General features: G+C 36.0%; 1 protein-coding gene across 5 annotated transcripts in view; it reads left to right on the forward strand.

The window, feature by feature from the left end:
* The window catches only part of HIPK1 (homeodomain interacting protein kinase 1), a 46,916-nt gene that overhangs the window by 14,862 nt on the left and 11,781 nt on the right, over positions 1–20,273 (forward strand). For all 5 annotated transcript variants that reach the window (XM_024764926.1, XM_024764928.1, XM_024764930.1 and 2 more), the window contains exons 3-10: positions 3,703–3,826; positions 9,954–10,073; positions 10,856–10,942; positions 11,688–11,872; positions 12,214–12,376; positions 13,243–13,468; positions 17,275–17,396; positions 18,342–18,476. In XM_024764926.1, coding sequence (XP_024620694.1) covers positions 3,703–3,826; positions 9,954–10,073; positions 10,856–10,942; positions 11,688–11,872; positions 12,214–12,376; positions 13,243–13,468; positions 17,275–17,396; positions 18,342–18,476 — 1,162 coding nt within the window. The remainder of the gene's footprint in view (positions 1–3,702; positions 3,827–9,953; positions 10,074–10,855; positions 10,943–11,687; positions 11,873–12,213; positions 12,377–13,242; positions 13,469–17,274; positions 17,397–18,341; positions 18,477–20,273) is intronic.

Genomic DNA, 20,273 nt, shown 5'->3' on the forward strand with positions numbered 1-20,273 from the left:
GATGAGCAGAGAATGATTTGTGCTGTTAAGTGATTCCAACCTTAACTTGCTCTGGGTTCCAGTGAAATAGAGCTTTATGACTTAGGTGGAAGTTTTCAATTTAAAGGAGTTTGAAGTTGGGAAATCAAAACGCAAGCATTGCTATTTCTACCTCCTGGTTATAGCAGTGAGAACCTGTTTAGTATTTGTTCTCAAAGGATGGGATGTATCTTCAAAGAGGAGAGTCACCATGTCCAAAGTACAATTAATGCCATTTTCCTACTAAAGGGAAGACTGCTAGTTTTGTTTTCCTTTTTCCTGTGCTTTAATACGTAATCTTTTTTACTGCCCAGTTGTTAGGATGTCAGAGCTGGAAAGGGACCTAGAAGAGTAATTAACTTATTATATAGATGAAGTAGAACAAGAATTTCAGTTTATAGTTTATATTGAGGGATTGAGAAATATTGGAGGCCAAGGGGAAAGATGATATAGTAATGAAAATATTATCAAGAATTTTGATCTGAATTCAGAGGTTAAAACATTCAGTCTTTAGAGGTGAACCTGCTCTAAATGATGTTCAGTAAAAGAAGATAACTTAAGTCTTTTTGCTTCCTGGAGTTTACATAAGTCTAACATTTTTAGGCTCTAATGAAAGTGAAAAGTCCTCAATAGACTGAGCAGCCTTATTTTATTTTACTTTATTTTTACTGCTTTCCCTGTTTTTCTTTTGATACTTACCTTTTTGCATGGTAGATGTGGTAGAGTTAACTGTTTTGAGTGAGCTTTTACTTGAAATACTTAGCTGCTTTTGTTACTTCAGAAGCAGAGCAAGACCAAATGGAAAAACTGATTCCAGTCAGTCTTCAGGGTTTTTTTGTTTAATGGGCTTGGGAGATGGAATTAGTGTTTTTCTTAATTTCCCTTAAACTTTAAGCCTTAGAAGCCTAACAGTTACCACATCTTATGGCTACCTTTTTAAAGAAGTAAGTTATTGGGTGGCCTGGCCCCTCCCTGTGACCTGCCTTTTGGATTTTAAAATGTCTTCCTGGTATAGTAGGAATGGCAAAATCAATCTGCTGCTCTTCAGTTGATGTTTAGGAATGTTCTAAGCCCAGTTTTTATTTTGGCACAGAGCCATTTGCATTCTCCCTGCCAGCTATTTTTGGCACTGTCATGAACTTAGAAATTAATGAGTCTGTTCAGTGAAAGTAAAAATTGTGTTCCTTTTCAATTTTAGAAAGGCTTTTACATTTCTGGGTACTCTTACCCTCTAGTTTATTAAAGCTATCAAACATGCCACAGTGGTTGTATTTAACTGAACTCTGAAATTCCATCAGTAATATGGGGCTCTAGCCACCTGCAATAGGAATATCACTTTTTTGTTTTCTTTGGCTAACAGAACCACAGTTCACATCAAATAGCCCCAAAACTGATGGTATTAGTGGTTCCACCCTTAGCTGTCAAATAGTGTAAGTCCCAGCAGGCCTGGATCTTCTGCTGTTTCTATGCAAGGATCAGGAAAGTTTTTAGACTCTTTGGAGTCCTCTAATTTACCATTTTCTAGGGGCTACTTAGAAAATTACTCTGGGAGGATATTCTTATTTAGGGAAATATCTTTATACCCTCCCCACTCAGTCTTTGTCTGCCCCCCTCCCCCATACACACAACACAACAGTAAGCACATACTACTTAAGAATAAAATTTGGAAAACCTAGGCACTTCATGAGGAGACATGGCCAATGGTTCCTAATGGAGAGATCTGCTTTTCCATTTAGCTCCTGATTAATGAGGGATCTGGATCTGGAGTGTCCTTACAGATTCAAATTCTGTGACTTGTAAGAAGGAAAGGAAATTATTTGGAGATGATAAAGTGTTTCAGAGCTCAGACCTTGGATCCAGACTACCTGGGCTCCAGCCTTGGGCAAGTTACTTAACCTGCCAGTGCCCAGTTTCTACATCTGTAAAATGGAAATAATACTTTCTTACATAGAATCTAAGGTGCCATTGATTATAAGATGAAATATAATATTATTTATGTACCAATAAGAAAGTAAAGGCACTGCCATTAAACTAAAATATATCATCATTTGCAGGAATCTTCTTAATTTCAGAGATGTTAAAATGTGTACCTTATAATTGATGACTTAACAGTGATAAGATCTACTTTCATAGGATTGTAAGAATTAAGTGAACCCCACATTTTAAAGAACTTAGTGTGTGGCACATACTAAGTACTATATAAATGTCATCTATTGTTATTAATATAACCTATTATTATCATCCCCCTTTTGAATCCATTTATCTCTTAATTTTAGTTACAATTTGAAAAATACCATGTATACCACCATGCCAAATAGATGAGTATAGATGGGTATGTATTTAACTTTTACTTATTTAGAGACAGTATAATGTACTCAACTTCAGAGCTAGGCTACCAGGATTCAAATTCTAGCTCTGCCACTTATTAACTGTGATTTTGGGCAAATTACTTAATCTATTTGCCTCTGTTTCCTCCTCTATAAGTATAACATAGAGGGGCTAATAATTTTGCCTTGGATATATTCATAAAGAGAGAGCTCTTAGTTTATGGTATTACCATAGTTTTCTCTTTAATGTTTCGTAGGGTTGGGTTTCTCACATGGAGCGTTAGTGGAAATGAATATTTCTGAAGGCACACAGTTCAAAGTTTTAAAAGAATGATGGTATAATAATAATAGTCATTGTTTTATCTAACACTTACATAATGCTAACCATGTGCCAGGCGCTGGTCAAGAGCTTTAATATTTGAACTACATCATTATTTTTTACTTATTTATTTTAACCTTACCACAACCTGATGCAGTAAGAGGTACTCATCTCCATTTTATGAATGAGGAACCTGAGGCTTATAGTGGGAATCAGCCGCATAGCACAGGGAGATCAGCTCAGTGCTTTGTGACCACCTAGAGGGGTGGGATAGGGAGGGTAGGAGGGAGATGCAAGAGGGAGGAGATATGGGGATATATGTATATGTATAGCTGATTCACTTTGTTATACAGCAGAAACTAGCACACCATTGTAAAGCAATTATACTCCAATAAAGTTAAAAAAAAAAAAGAACCTGAGGCTCAGAAAGATTAATTGCCTACAGCTGTTAAATAATGGAATTAGGATTTGAACCACTGTGTCTCTACAGAAGGCATTTCTGTCATAAAGGGGTATTTATTGATCAGGCCATTTAATTGATTTTTCTGTAATTAAAAAGTTTCTAAGAATAAAAAGAATAAGTCCATAATCCCTTATCTGTAATTTCTAAATTCAGAAAGCTTTCAAAGCTAAAAATCTTTTTCTAAGTTTGGTATAAACTTATTTTTTGGCAAGACCTGGCTTGAATCAATGTAAGGCTGTTTAAAGTATTTGTCTGGTTTAGTGTGATTGCTCATATGTTTTGTTGCAGAAGTATTAATGTGTTTGATTATGGGATGCTTCCCTAAACTCCATTGGGATTATTATGAAGTATGTAGTTTATGCATGGGTAATACCTTTCTGAAATTCAAAAAGCTCTGAATTTCAAAACACATCTGGGGCCAAGAGTTTCGAATTATGGATTTTATACCAAAGATTGTTTTCATTTTCATTAAATCAATGTACCTTTACGTGATACTAAAACAAGACTTAATCAACATAGTTAGTTTCCCAAAATAATGTGTAATTTTTTTAATTTGCTATTTTTGTTTTTGCTAGAGCCCCTGAAATTATTCTTGGATTACCATTTTGTGAAGCTATTGATATGTGGTCATTGGGCTGTGTGATAGCTGAGCTGTTCCTGGGGTGGCCTCTTTATCCTGGTGCTTCAGAATATGATCAGGTAAGAGTGTTTATTTGGATGGCAATAGAAAGCAAGTAGTTACTGATGAAAGATTCTAGAGGAATAGAAGTACTAGTGAAGTATTTATTTAGGTTGTAGGGAAAGAATAGTCCAATTAAAAATAATTTTTTAAAGAATAGAATTTTCTCTACCTGCTTCTTAGTCTGAAGTTATATTTGCAATTCTAAACTTTAAAAAGGATTTTATTTTATATTACTTTAGGTTGCTACTTTTCCAGGTCTGTAATGATTTATTAGAGACTTAACTTGTCAGCCAATGTGTCTTGTGAATTAGGATATGAAAGTAGAGTAAGGATGTGAAGTTGGAATTTTAAGAGCAAACTTTGGCTCATTCAGTGCTATTTATTCCTTTTTATACATGACACACACTGAAGTAATTACTCTCTGCATACTGAAACACATTGGACCCTAGAAGTTGTGATGTGTATTAGGTCTCTGTAACATAGGATTTAGGAGGGAAATCTTATGAGTTGAAAAGTATTGTAACAAATTATCTATGTTTCAAAACAGACAAGCTTCAGAAGATATGCTACAACTTCCTAAGAAACTGGTCCTAAGGAAAAAAGTTTTGCCATGGAAGTAAATTGTGAATTCTCATTTATTGTTCTTTAAAAAAAATGGTTCTATGGTTATTTCGAACCATTAAAAGAGAAAAGAGCAAAATAGTGGTTTTCCCTATTCAACCTGGCATTTTGACTCCTCAGTCCATTTTACAGTAGATGTAACATTTACCAACTTCCAAAAATTTGACTCTTTGGATTTGTCTCTGAGTGAGACATAAAAAATGAGTTGTTCATATGATAAGTAACCAGTTACATTGAGCTTTGTAATTTTTCAGTCTTTCATCCACCTTGTGAGACGTGAACCACCTTCCTTATTTTAACAACAACAACAAAGAAGTGTGAGGGAGATTAAATGATGCAAAACCACAGTTACTTGAACCAGTCCATTGATTCTCCTCTTTCGGTTTTAGACTCTTGAGAATATGATAAAGCTATGGATCTTCTCAGAAAAATATGCTCACAATGTTTTATATACAAAGTTAGGGAATTTGTGGACCCCCCGATTAAGAAACCTTGCTCCGAGCAATTATAGCCTCTAAAGTGCCATTCCTAGGCCAAATGTTTTGTGGCATCTCTTCAACCTTAGTAAACAGATTGCATTGTAAATATTCCTAGGAAGTGGAACCAAATAAAATTAGATTTAGAAGCTAAGGTACAATGCGGGGGTTACCTTGTAAAGAAATGATATAGTAGTTTTGAGAATTTTTGCCTGGTGCACAGATGTGAAAATGGGTTGTAGGAGAAAGTTGTTTTTTTCCCATGCTTAATAATGAATAAATAGGGTGTTGCTGTTGTAGAGCAGGATTGGGAATACTTTATCTTGATGCATCTTTGCTTATACAGAAAGGTTCCTGTGGCAGGATCCTTGTTCTTACAGCTGAGTTTTTTTAAAAACAACTTTATTGAGATATAATTCACATACCGTATAATTCAGCCATTTAAAGTGTGCAACTCAGTGGTCTTTAGTATGTTCACAGGGTTGTGAACCATAGCCACAATCAGTTTAGAACATTTTCATGACTCTAAAACGAAACCCAGTACTTACTAGCAGTCGGTACCCATTCTTCCCTAACCACCCAAGCACCACACTGGGAGCCAGTAATCTACTTTCTGTCTGTATAGATTTGCCTATTCTAGCATAGCATATTCATCACATACAATATGTGGTCTTTTGTGCTGGGCTTCTTTTACTTAGCATGATGTTTTTCATCCATGCTGTTGCCTGTATCAGAACTTCATTACTTTTTATGGCTGATCAGTGTTTCATTGTGTATATGTCTATGTGTGTGTGTGTGTGTGTGTGTGTGTGTGTGTGTATGTATATGTATATATGCCACGTTTTTTTATGTGCTCATCTGTTGATGGAAACTTGGGGTGTTACCACCTTTTGGCTGTTGTGAATAATGGTGCTATGAATATTGGTGTACCAGGGTTTAAGTCCCTGTTTTCTGTTTCTTTGGGTATAGAGCTAGAAGTAGAACCGCTGAGTGTCTTGCTAATTCTATGAGTGTCTGAGAAAGTATATGAATAGATTATAGTTGAAAACTTCCCTAACATGGGAAAGGAAATAGTCAAGCAGGTGCAGGAAGCACAGAGAGTCCCATACAGGATAAATCCAAGGAGAAACACTCCAAGACACATATTAATCAAACTGTCAAAAATTAAACACAAAGAAAAAACGTTAAAAGCAGCAAGGGAGGGCTTCCCTGGTGGCACAGTGGTTGAGAGTCCGCCTGCCGATGCAGGGGACATGGGTTCGTGCCCCGGTCTGGGAAGATCCCACATGCCGCAGAGCGGCTAGGCCCGTGAGCCATGGCCGCTGAGCCTGCGTGTCCGGAGCCTGTGCTCTGCAACGGGAGAGGCCACAACAGTGAGAGGCCCGTGTACCGCAAAGAAAAAAACCAAAAAACAATGACAATAATACTTTCTATTTGCATAAGGGTGGGGCCTTTGTTGTTGCTTTATTTTAAGCTATGTGAAAAGCAGTATCTGTATGATAGTTCCCATTCTACTTTCACAGTTTAACTCTTTTCATTCTATAATATTAAACATTTTTAATGTTTTAATATTGTAAGTACATTATTGTAGAGAAATTAGAAAAGATGCAGTAAGCCAAGAGACAAAAATTTCAACCTTTAGTGGTTCTATCCCTCAAAGGTAACCTGTTAACATTTTGGTATATTTTGTATTTATTTATATATTTAATTTGTTAATTTTCTTTATGTATTTATTGACTACTGTCATAGGTACTATGGTTACTGGGGATACAGTGCTGAATAAAACATTGTCCTTGCCCTCATGGAGGCTATAGTTTGGTGGTGGGAAATAGACATTAAGTAAATAATCACACAAATAATAATATAGTACAATTGAGATAAATTCTATGACGGGAAATGTAGTTTTGCAGTTTGTGTGTGTGTGTGTGTGAGAGAGTGTGTGAGAGAGAGAGAGAGAGAGCGGACATGCGCTCACACACGTGCATATGCATGTATGGACATGCATGTATCTCCTGACCATGTATATCCTAATGCCTCTTGATTATACTCATTTTTTCCTATTGCTATTACCCTCGTCCAGGCTGTCTTCATCACTTATGGGCTACTAGACAACCTCCCTTTTATCTACTCTGGCATCCCTCTAGTCTTTTTTCCAGAGTGATTTTTTTTTTTCAGAACACAAATTTGATCGTGCCACTCCCCTGCTCTTTAATGGTTTCCCATGATTTAGAATTAAGGGCTAAATCCTTAATATGGCCTCTGAGCCTCTACCTGGGTTGTTCTCCTCTTCCTCTCTTCCTTTCAAGATTTGGTCTTATACCATTTCTTCTTGCTTTTCTTGCACTAGCCCCACTGGCATCATTTCAGCACTGGTTAAGAATATTTCCTTCTAGCACAGGCCCTCACACATACTGTTCTCTTAGTCTGGAATGCTTCTCCACCACCCATTCATTTCGTTTAGTCAGTCCCTACTCATTTATTAGCTAACGTGTCACTTCTTCAAGGATGTTTTCCTCACCAGTCCCCAGTCTAGGTCAGGTTCCTTTGTTATGTATTTTTATAGAAGCCTGTTTATTTTCTTCAGGATGCCAATTCAGTTTGAATTATGCATTCAGTGTCTGTTTCCCTCACTTGACTACAAAGTCTATGAGAGCAAGAACCATGTCTATTTTAACAATCACCACTGCCTGGCTCTATAAGTACTTACTGAAAGAATGAATATGTGCTACATATAGTTATGTTTCATATATAAACTTATGGACATAGAGGAATACATATACTATGTTTCATCAAATCTAAGACACCGTTGATTGAGAGATGAACTACTTTTCTGTACCTCTAAGAAAGAATGCTTCCAATTAAACCATGATTTATCATGGCTATCGGCTTTAAGACGTATCCTAATTTCAAAGATGTTAATGTGAAAAAATGTGCCTCTTAGAATCAGTGAAGTGTATTTTTTTTTTAAGTGAGGTCATATTTAATTTGTAATCTGCTTTTTCAGTTAGTATATTATGAAATATCTTTCTTTACAATGTCGATAAATATACTTTTACCCTATCATTTAAAATGTCTGCATAGTATATTTCATTGTACAGATTTTATCCTGGATTTTAAATTCCCTTTTTGTATGGAAAAGAAGTTCACATTTTAAATGTTCTCATCCACATTAATTTTTTTTTTTCTATTTCGCCAATGCTGTATTTTGGCTTCCAGTTAGGTACCTCTCACAGATTCAGAGTAATATCCTGCTGTTTTCTAAAATTGTCTTGTGACGGCCGGTCAGATTTGGCCTGTAGGCCATAGTTTTCTGACCTCTGCTTTATACTCTTAAAAAATTGTTGAGGACCCCAAAGAGCCCTGTTTATATAGCTTATATCTATTAATATATATTGCATTAGAAATTAAAACTGAAATTTTTGGGGAGGAGAAGTGAGAAGTAAGATTTCCTTGCTTAAAAGTTTCTTTCTAATTTCGTCATTAAATATAGCCATTCTTATGTGAAGCGGGGGATGGTTAAAAAAATTACCTCTTGTTTTACTTTCAGTAGGTCAGGAAAGAAGCAGATTGCTTTTTTGGATAGGGAGAATTGTGAAAGCAAACAGAAATGTGAACAATAAAACTGGGAAACTTTTATTTTTAAAAATATTTATTTGGTTGTACTGGGTCTTAGCTGCGGGAGGTGGGCTCCTTAGTTGTGGCACATGGGCTCCTTAGTTGCAGCAGGCGGGCTCCTTAGTTGTGGCACACAGGCTCCTTAGTTGCGGGAGGTGGGCTCCTTAGTTGTGGTATGCAAACTCTGAGTTGTGGCATGCATGTTGGATCTAGTTCCCTGACCAGGGGTCAAACCTGGGCCCCCTGCATTGGGAGCGCAGAGTATTATCCACTGTGCCACCAGGGAAGTCCCAAAACTGGGAAACTTTTAAAACATAAGAATATACAGGCACATGTCTCATTAGCCATCAGAGCAATGACATCATCACACATCACCTCTGGAAATCTCTATACCCATGAGAAAGAAATGAAAAAGGCAAATAACTTCTTAGTATTATTATGAAAATAGTTTATATTTCATAGACTCCCTAAAAGGATCTTGGGGACCCCTCAGTGTTCCCCAGACCGCACTTTGAGAACTGCTGGTCTAGTTCAAAGTAGGTGTTCAATAAATATTGAATGGGGACTTCCCTGGTGGCACAGTGGTTAAGAATCGCCTGCCAATACAGGGGACACGAGTTCGATCCCTGGTCTGGGAAGGTCCCACATTTCTCTAGGCCACGGAGAAGGTAAGCCCGCGAGCCACAACTACTGAGCCTGCGTGCTACAGCTAGTGAAGTCTGTGCACCTAGAGCCTGTGCTCCACAACAAGAGAAACCACCGCAATGAGAAGCCCGTGCACTGCAGCAAAGAGTAGCCCCTGCTCGCCACAACTAGAGAAAGCCCATGCACAGCAATGAAGACCTAATGCAACTAAAAATAAAAATTGAATGAATGAACATAGTACCTGCCCTTTATTGATGTGGGGATAGAGAAACTAAATTGTTTAATTTTATGGTATGAGCAATTTAGAGTGGGGACAATTGACAAGAGCTAGAGTAGCCAAGGAAGGAAGAGGTTTATGGAAATTTTTTCCTAATCTCTTAAATTTGATAATGTATGAACAAACAAACACAACTTTGGTAATCCATGAAATAGTTTGTTGGAAACTATTCTGTTCTGTCCTAGAAATTTCTTAAAGTTTTTTGAACTCTGTATCAGAAATCTACAAAAAAAAAGGTCACACAGAAAATTTTCAAAACTGAGTTTTCCTTGTAAATAACAGGTATAGTAACAAGGAAGTTACTGAATAAATATTTGGGAATTATCTGTGAGTGGGTTAGCATATATATCTACAGATAAATTTCATTTGTATTGATCAAATAGTTAATTTCTTTGCAGTCCCTTTCTTTTTTTTTGACTAGAGCTAATATTTATAATATTTTAGTGTAAAAGTTTTTAGTAATTTACCTTTTCACTCCAAATCAATGTTTTGATGGTTTTGACATTTCAGATTCGTTACATTTCACAAACACAAGGCCTGCCAGCTGAATATCTTCTCAGTGCCGGAACAAAAACAACCAGGTTTTTCAACAGAGATCCTAATTTGGGGTACCCACTGTGGAGGCTTAAGGTCTGACTCCCTTGCTATACTATACTATTCATTCCTGTACTCCTTAATTCCAATTTGAATTCAAAGTTTAGTTATTAAATTCTTGAGGTGGAGGGGGGCAAAAGGGGGGGGACAGTGGGAATTTTCGTTTGCAGGAGCAAATACTTTGAGAAATTATATCATTGTACCCGTATGGCCTTATCCTTAGTTAAAAAAACAAAACATTAAATGCCAGTTCAGTTGGCTGAGGTTATTTTATATATTTGAATCAGCAGCTAAGAAGGGGGTATGGAGAGTAGTGCTTATCATTAAGTGATAGGAAGAACTAGAGTAATTTAGTAGTGGCTGTTTTTTAGAGAATTCTCAATAAATATGACAAAACAACACAATTTTATAACTGCCCATATTAAGACCTTACATATTTTCTGAAAACAAATAGATGTCTGAGTAATTTGATTAACCCAGTGACTCTGTCTCTGAGCCTATTGAATAGTTAGTATTTGAAATATTGTTTCATTTGAAAGTAGCTTTTAGAGAAAAATGGTAATGTCTCTTCTTAACTGACATTCTTCAGGAACTGTGCTACATCATTGCTTGCACATTTATTTTAGCATTGTTGAAAGGGTGGCCAGGTATCAAGGTCCCATCTCTCTACCAGAAGATTTTCTTGTTGTAAATTACTTTCACGTTTGTGATCTCTGGTTGGCAAGGTGACAACACTTGTATCTCTGTATTCTGACTTTAATTTAGAATAAGAGGTGAAAACATACAGATGGAATTTTTTAAAAATCTGTATTTTGTAGACACCTGAAGAACATGAATTGGAGACTGGGATCAAATCAAAAGAAGCTCGAAAGTACATTTTTAATTGTTTAGATGATATGGCTCAGGTAAGTATGGAAAGTTTCAGAAAGCCAGACATTTATGTATCTCTTTAATCAGAGATACACTTCCATTGGTTATACGAAAGATAGATTCAATTTGTTATCGTCTAATATATGTTTTCATTTTTTACATAAATACATTAGTATTCTTCCACATATTAAAAGAATGTTTGAATCCTAGCAAAGGATATTTTTAGAATTATATATTTCTCCTTTGCTTTTGCTTAACTAGTCTTTTGCATGTCAGTATTTTGAAATATTATTTACGAAGTTTCCTTTCTTGTCCATTTTTTCTACTAAATAAACACTTACATAAGAGCTAACATTTATTTAGTGCTTTTGTTCCAAACTCTGTTTAAACACATACTATGTCATTTAATCTTTTCAGCAATAGAAACTATATTTAAGTAATAACAATCATTTTTACTTAACTTCTTTGATTTGGATTTTGAATGAAAAGAGCTTATTCAGCTTTATTCTACCAACAAACTGTACCAAATTGAAGATTTTAATTAGACAGTATAAGAAGAGCTTCCATTTGTGAAAAAATTTCCTCAGGTTTTTCTCTTGAGATATATATATATATATATATATATACACACACACACACACACACACACACAAACATATACACATATATATTATACATATGAATATTATATATATAAATATGTATACATAGTGCACATGTTAAATGTCAGCATTAAAGGCTGAGTGATGAAGTATAATATTTCTGAATTTTCCTTGTAAGGTGAACATGTCCACAGACTTAGAGGGAACAGATATGTTGGCAGAGAAGGCGGATCGAAGAGAATACATAGATCTGTTAAAAAAAATGCTAACAATTGATGCGGATAAGAGAATTACTCCTCTGAAAACTCTTAACCATCAGTTTGTGACAATGACTCACCTTCTGGATTTTCCACATAGCAATCAGTGAGTATAGTATGGTCTGGGGCATTTTGCCATGATGTGGTTTTCTGTTGAGTTACCATCTTACAGCTAAATGGAAGTATCACAAGAGTAGTGGCTTTGATACTTGCATATTTGGCTTACTGATGCTTTTCCTTCTCATTGAAAAATCATGAAATTAAAAATTAGATGTGTAAAAAAAAATTAGATGTGTATTTTTCCTTTTTATGGTTATAAAAACTCTTGGTTCATTTTCTCTGAAAGTACTCGGGTAAAAAACCATTAATCTGTATTTATCTTGAGTTATTTGCTATCTGTTTAAATCTCGGCATTTATTTCATTGAATTTTTAATCTCTTTTTTCAGTGTTAAGTCTTGTTTTCAGAACATGGAGATCTGCAAACGGAGGGTTCACATGTATGATACAGTGAGTCAGATCAAGAGTCCCTTCACCACGCATGTTGCCCCAAATACAAGCACAAATCTAACCATGAGCTTCAGCAACCAACTCAATACAGTGCACAATCAGGTATTCAGTAAATGCTTTTGGGAACTCAGACCTAAGTGGGATAAAAACTAGTAAGAGTACAGGGTGAGGTAGAGAAACCAGTCTTTGCTTTGGTGGTCTTATAGCTTCGTAAGAATTTTCAGACTGATAATACCTACACATCATGTGCTGACAAAAATTAAAAACAAAGGCCTAATCCATGCCCTCATAGTCTTAGCATAGCCAAATAAGTGGAACCTGGCTTCTATACGACTTACTGCTGTTGATTGTACTGACTTCAGCCAAATGACTCTCTTTTTGTTAGATAGCTCTCATTACATGTATCGAAAGGTGTTCCCAATCATTTTTTTCTATGCTGTATATTAGGTCCTCAGAACTTACTCATCTGATAACTGGAAGTTTGTACTCTTTGACCACCTCTCCAGCCATCTCCTACCCTGCCCCACCAACTACCGATCTACTCTTTGTTTCTATGAATTCCAATAATTAACTTTAAGAGTGGTTTTGCATTTGTTTGCCAAACAGTGATATTTACATTGAAGTTTGTTTCTGAAGATGTAAGTTTCCTAATTTCTTAGCTAGGTCTACTTTCTAAATGGAAGATCATATGAGATTTGGTGGGATCTCACATCCAGTAACTTTTTGCAAAGAAAGAAGAAGTAGGGGTTTATTTATATAGCCTCAACCAGAGCAGGACTGTTTTTTTTATTCTTTGTTTTCTTTTTCAGCTTTATAATCTACCTTAAATTTAACAGATAGGGAGAATTTCTTAAGCAGAGAGTTATTTCAAAGACAGTTAACATTACATTTTAAAACTTCATTGTTAGTTTTTCTGGATAGAATCTATGTATGTAAAAATGTTTATACCAGTATCCTTTTGTTTTTAGGCCAGTGTTCTAGCTTCCAGTTCTACTGCAGCAGCTGCTACTCTTTCTCTGGCTAATTCAGATGTCTCACTGCTAAACTACCAGTCGGCTTTGTACCCATCATCTGCAGCACCAGTTCCTGGAGTTGCCCAGCAGGGTGTTTCCTTGCAGCCTGGAACCACCCAGATTTGCACTCAGACAGATCCATTCCAACAAACATTTATAGTATGTCCACCTGCTTTTCAAAGTAAGTGGGGAAACTCCTATATCATATGGTATATATCAGACCTACCTGCTTTAGGCAGATCCTAAGTAAGTATCTAGTTGTTTAGTTTTGATCTTTGACAAGTTTAAACTCAGTCTTTGATTATGAAGATAACTGAAGTAGGTTGATCTTTTTTACGTTGGTTATTTGTCTAATTGTGATGCTATCTGACACATAGGCATTCAATTAATGTTTCCTTATTTGAACTGCCTGATAACCAGTTTTCTTGCCCATTGAGACCTTGTACTGATGTCCTATATCTAGCATAAACACGTATCTCTCAATGTGCAGAGTATATACATCTTGAAAAAACTTGTTGGAAATAGAACTGCTGTATATTGAATCTTATTCCCTGTATCATTCCATTATAAAATAAAATTAGTATTCCAAATAAAAGGTAATTCTATTAAAAAATGTAAAAATCATGTTTAAGAATGTAGAAACCTCTTAAGTTACATTCAGAAGTAAAGATCATTATTGAACTGAAAAATTCTACAAGCTGAGGTATTTGTGTGGGTAAGGCATTAAGATTATCTGCTTCAGCTTATGAATTATATTGTTCCTGCAAGCTCCTATCAGTAGAGGAACAGAATAGCTGAAGAAGGGGGCTCTCACCTGATGTGTTGCAATAAGATTTTAATTTTTACATTTCCATCCTTCCTCATTTTCTCATTGTTGTTCCATGTTTATTGATCTGGTGAGCTATTTAAAAGGTTAAATAAATTATTTTAAGGATATATTCTGATGACATCTTGACTTTCCCAATAGAAAGTCAATGTCATGCCCTCTGGGAATAAACCAGGATTCAGGCTTCTCATAGCAGTTCACACAGAAGCAGTTAGCATTTTTATCTTTTTACTTCAGCTACTTATTGACTGTGACTCTTGTTTGTTTGGTTTCTGACAGAGTCAGAGCAAACAGAAGGAAAAGAGGGGCTAGGGGAGATTGAGAGATTACCGGGAGTACTGGAGAGCGATAGCAATGTAAATCAGGGAGAAACCACAGGGAGAGAGGAGGAGCAGATTCAAAACCTGTAAATGCAAATTTAGCCTAATTTACCCAATTATTTTTTTCGTATGCTTCATAATAGTAAATTCTGTACTTTGGGTTGTCATATGTTGAGTGATTCTTCTACTGAACTTAGCAAATAGCCACCCCTCTCCCCTTCACCTTTCCCAAAGTGAGTTTCATTGGAACAGTTTTCAGATGTGCAACTGAAGTTTTCTGCTTCTTCTCAGATGATATTTAAGAGATGAGGCAGAAGAACTTTTAGTTCCTTTAACAAAACAAAATGTAAGGAGAAGAGGTAGAGGGGAAAAGTGGTTTAACCCCTTTTGGTATAATTAGGGAAGTATAAGCTTTGGAAATTTTTTTCCTATTTAGGAAGTCTAAATAACCTGAGGAGCTAGATAGAGCAAATTTTAAAATTTACAAATGAAAGGGAGTTTTAAAATGAAAGTGATGACAGTAATGAAAACTGATATGTATTAGTTACTACATGCCAGATAATGTTCTAAGTGCTTTTACATGTATGTATTCATACTCACAAACAACCCTGGGAAGTGGATAATGTCATTATGCCCAATTTATAGGTGAGAAAACTGATCGTGATTCCCTCATTTGCCCAGTTTTTATGCCCAGTCAGCGGTAGGGCCATGATTTTGAACCTAGGCAGTGGGCCCATAGCTTATACATCTTGAAGTGTTATACTCTGTACTACCTTTCAGTGTCTAAACTCAAAGAGCTGTAGGGAGTTGTCAGTTCATTTGCCAACCACAGCCATATGCTGGTTTCTGCCCAGCAGGCCTCTGTACCAGGTTGCCTACTTTTCTTTCACCATCTGCTCTTTCACAAGATGCCTACACTTGGAGGAGAATAGACCCTCATCCATTTGACAGCTTTACTCTTCTTGCCATACTTTCTTGTTTTTTTTTTTAATTTAAAGGGCTATGTTCAACAAAAACAAAAAACAAATAATAAAAACAAAACTTTAATCCAAGTTCAGGGTTCAGGGAGAACCTTCCCAAAGGGTTGCCTTTTGTTAATTCTTTGTTTCCACTTGGGGTTCCCTGCAAAAGCTAGTTTTAAACTAGCTTGACTGCTGTGGCTTAGCCTAAATTACTATCGCAATCTAATACTTATTTAGAGTCACATTTGTGGGTCAGTATATAAATACTACTTTCTGTAGTATTCCAGTTGACCAAAATAGACATTTTGCTCAGTGGAAACTATAATTCTGTAATTTTGTCCTCTTTTATTTCATCATCCTGGGACACAAAGATGAGCTTCTATAGTGAACATTTCTTCCTAAATTTTGCCGTAGGAGGCTATTGCAATAATGTTGTCTTGTAGTTAGCCGTGGAAATATAGACAAGAATCCTTGATGTTACTTAGCTTTCTGATTAGATAGCATTGCCTTAGGAAGAATGGCTGGCATTTTTTTTTTTTAATCTGGATACCTGGATTTGTTTCCATTTCTTTTTATGTAAGTAGCACTTTTAAAAAAGTTATTATTAGAGTGTTGTAATTCTGATTTTACTAGTCTCTTTTACTTTGTACATTTCTGGATTATGTTTTCATATGTGACAATTAGTTACTAAATTAAATTACTGAAATGCAAAATTGGAAGACTTAAGTTGCTGAAAACAACAATATTAGAGTTTATGAGTTATGTTCATTTGATACCTCCATAGTAATATTCAGAGAAATTAGTTGGTGATAGCCTAGAAAGTGTCACTGAAGGAATATTCTAATTAAAATGGCTGTATCCTCACTTAACAAAACGCAAGCATCAGTGAATCAAGAGGCATTATAGAAACTTAAATTCTTTACGTTGAAAGCTTTGATAGGGTAGGTTTAAAAGAAAGTTTTGAAGGTTCTCTTCTCAAGTCTTGGCAAAAGGGAGAACTATCTTGAGCCCCTCTTTTCCCCAGAATGAGATACTCCTGATTGCAGGAAACATTTATTCAACATTTGTGCCTAGAGGATAATGAATAAAATGATAAAGAGACATGGTCACTGTTCTAAAGGCAGCAAAAAGTTCTTAATTTTCCTAGCTTTCCATTAGCTAGAGAAGAGCTTTAGAAAGCTGTCAGTGACGAGAGCAGATTTCTAAAATAAGTACAAAAAAGTGTTTCTGTAAACCACAATGTCTGCTTTTAAAATATTTTTATCCTAGGCATAATTCCTTCAGTTCACATACTGGTTATAGATAAAAGATATGACTAAATTGTGAACTAGGTTACATATTTTTGAGGAGTTGGGTAAAAACATCCCCTTAAAATAGTCTAAATAAAAGGGTAACTAAGATAATAAATTATTGAGCTTTTCATAATGTTTCTTATCTAATTAACCAGAAGTTATAAAGTCTTTGCTTTTAATAGATTACACTTTTTAAATGCTTAAGGTTTTTTTTTCCCTCTAGGATTAAAAGCTGAACATAACTTACTAAGTGAAGGTTTTTTGTTTGTTTTTGCCCCTACTGTTAATGGGAGTGGGATGAGTGTTGTGTTTTAAGCTTTGTTGGATAAAAAAAAAGTTTTGAATTTCCTGAAGCCAGCCCTCCCTCTGTCAGGCATCTTTCCATTAATCCAACCTGAAGGGAGTCAAGTCTCCCTTTTCTTAACTTCCCAGACTTTGGTGAAACGCCTTTGTCTTAAGTGTCTAGAACTAAAACCTGGATGGTAGATTTTTCGAACCAAAAAGCTAAAAACAAACCCAAAAACCCCCAAACAAGCAGTACCCCCAGACCTAGCAAAGCAATATAACTGTGATGTTACTTTTTACAGCTGGACTACAAGCAACAACAAAGCATTCTGGATTCCCTGTGAGGATGGATAATGCTGTGCCAATTGTACCCCAGGCACCAGCTGCTCAGCCACTACAGATACAGTCGGGAGTTCTTACACAGGTAAAAGACAGAGCAGCTTGGATATTCAATAGTGCTGAAGTTCTCTGAAGCACTGTTGAGAATCAGATATTTTGTCCTAGAAAATGGTATTTGCTTTGACTGTAAGATCTTTCTTGGTCACGATTCAGTGGACTTAAAATGAAACATCTATAATGGAATGACATACTCATTCCTAACACTATTGCAGCTCTGCCAGTGACTTCCTTAGACTTGGAGACATAAATATCCAGACTTTGAGAAATTGTCTACTGAGTAAATTTAATTTTGTGGGATGAAGTTAATTTTTTATCTTGATGCTCTTAAAGGTATAGAACACATGTAACAACACTTTGATTCTAAAAGTAAAAGGTTCCCCTTTTGCTCTCTTAGTGTCCCCATTACTCACTCTTTGAGAATTTCATCACAGTTGAGAGGCTGGATTATATCAGGATGCCTCTTCGAGTATTACATTCCTTCATTCCTTGTGTTTAACTAGGCTGTAGAAAGGTTTAAAACTTTATCCCTGCCATGCAAAACGCAGCTAAGATGGTCAAGAAACTCATGAAATATTCATATAAGCAACAAATACTATATTTTTAATTCTGTGTATAAATGTTTGTGGCCCGTGACACATAGCAAATCTGAAATCCAAAACCCTGATTTTGTGAGTAGGAAGAGGAAGAGTTCTTAATACATGCCTTTGTTAACTGAGTTTTTTAGAACTGATCCTCTGAATCCAGCCCAAGAAGGATTCCCATACTTTTTTGCTTTAGGCCATTGACGTTTGACCTAGTGGTCCAATGCTGTGCGGAGTTGAAGGGGAAAGTTGTGTTTGGTACATGCATTTTAAGTGATATGAAATTACTGCTTATTGTTGGTAATAACTTGGGGGGAATGAAAACCCTTCTGAATCCAGATAACCTGCCTCCGTGTTTGTTTCACTCACCTGCCTAATCTACATTTCAGGGAAGCTGTACACCACTAATGGTAGCAACTCTCCACCCTCAAGTAGCCACCATCACACCGCAGTATGCGGTGCCCTTTACTCTGAGCTGCGCAGCCGGCCGGCCGGCGCTGGTTGAACAGACTGCCGCTGTACTGGTAATTCCCCTCACTTGATTGTGTTACTAACGGAGTTTCTTTGGTTTCTTTCTTTTTTTTTTTACTTTTTCCTGTTTGTTTTTGTTCTGTTTTCTTCTGGTTTTCTCATTTTTCCAAAAAAATTTTTTTAACTTAGTCTTTGCAGAGGGCATGGAAGCATGTGCCATCTTGTGGCTGTGTTCTTGCTACATCTTTAATGTCTCATTGTTTTCCTCCCCAACATTTGCTGAAGCACTGTTTGACTCTGATGTTCAGTGTGGCTCTGAAAGGGGTCAGACCCCTTGATTCTTCTTTGCCAGCCTAGTGTGATAAAAGCTCTTGGTGTAGCCTCAGAAGAGCTTCAACACTGTTATCTGTTTCTCTGCCCTTTTACCCTCTGAACCTTGAGAATGAAGGAAATGGCCTTTAGTTTGACTCTGCTACAGGTACCGGATGGCCAAAATTGGAACTCCTTGGCAAGTTAGCTTCCTTCTTTATTGACTGTTTTAAGCTTCTAAAACTTTTGTGTATGTAGAAATGTTTAAGATGCTCTTACTTTATTTCCTTATTAGTTGACATTAACTTTCCATCTCTGAACACATGAAGATAACTTTGCCACTTATGATCAGTGATAGCTAATATCTTCCATTTAAACATCTTCCCTTTAGAGCCTTTTTAGATCATATTTCATTTGTTGGTTGAAATCAAAGGTGAACTCGTTTATAGGGGTTTTGGAGAAATTAATTATTTTACAAATAGGTCTTTATACAAAAGACCTATTTATACTGAAAAACCTTATGTAAGAATATCTTTGTTATCAAAAGTCATGGGGAAAATTTATTAAATATAGCAGCAAATGTAGTGTGGGTTTTAGAGATAGGAAAACAAACAAATAGGACTTTGAGGTATATATCAGCATTTGTAACCTTAATAGTGATTTTTGGATGTGTTTGGTTTATTTGGGGGAGTTAGGATTATTTATTTGACATCTGGCATTTTATCATTTAAAATTTTAAATTAGATAAGCATTTGAAAACCTAATTGATACTGTTGACCCCTGATATTTGTTCATCTTTCAGAGTGGCTTTAAATTTCTTTTGTTGTTTCTCAAGGACTCGTGTGAGTGAAAAACACTTTCAGAATACATACTTTAGTTGCTGGAATTTCTTTGGTTTTCAATTTAAGAGTCTTTGTCACTGCCAAATTAATTACATCATAAGCATAAGCCCTGAGTGTGAGGGAGTCAGATATATTTCCAACTTGATTGATCCAAGCCACTGGTTTTAACTTGCACACCTATAGTTTTGAGGTTGGGAATGTTAGTTGACACTTCTCCTTTGCTGCTTCTCTTAAGTTTGCACTAGCCATTTGCTAAGCTTTGCATATTTTTGTTCTTCCTCTGTCAAAACAGTTCGTCGCTTGGAACGCCAGATTTCTGCCTCACGTTGAAATGTTATTTCTTGCTTTGTATTAAACTACATGCTTTGTCTTGTGCAGGTGTTGGCTTATGGAAAGACGCATGGTGTGACTTAACATACTTCTCTTATTTTTTGTTTTGTTTTGTTTTGTTTTGAATTCTGCTTATGGTAGCAGACATGTTTGCAGTTTCTCTGATTTGAAGGCTTCTTGTTTGGAACCGGTATTTGTAACAAGTGGATCTGTTACTTGCAGAAATATTTTTAAAACAGTGTGTTGATGGCCTTGCAGTTTGGAATTCCAGAAACAGAACCATATGTACCCAAGCATTGTAGGTGATTGTACTGTGGAATTCAGGTTTAAAAAGCAGACTTTCAAATCTGTTCCCATTTTTCTAGGAAA

This window comes from Neophocaena asiaeorientalis, unplaced genomic scaffold, assembly GCF_003031525.2.
Source record: "Neophocaena asiaeorientalis asiaeorientalis breed wild unplaced genomic scaffold, Neophocaena_asiaeorientalis_V1.1 scaffold62, whole genome shotgun sequence".
NCBI classification, from domain to species: Eukaryota; Metazoa; Chordata; class Mammalia; order Artiodactyla; family Phocoenidae; genus Neophocaena; species Neophocaena asiaeorientalis.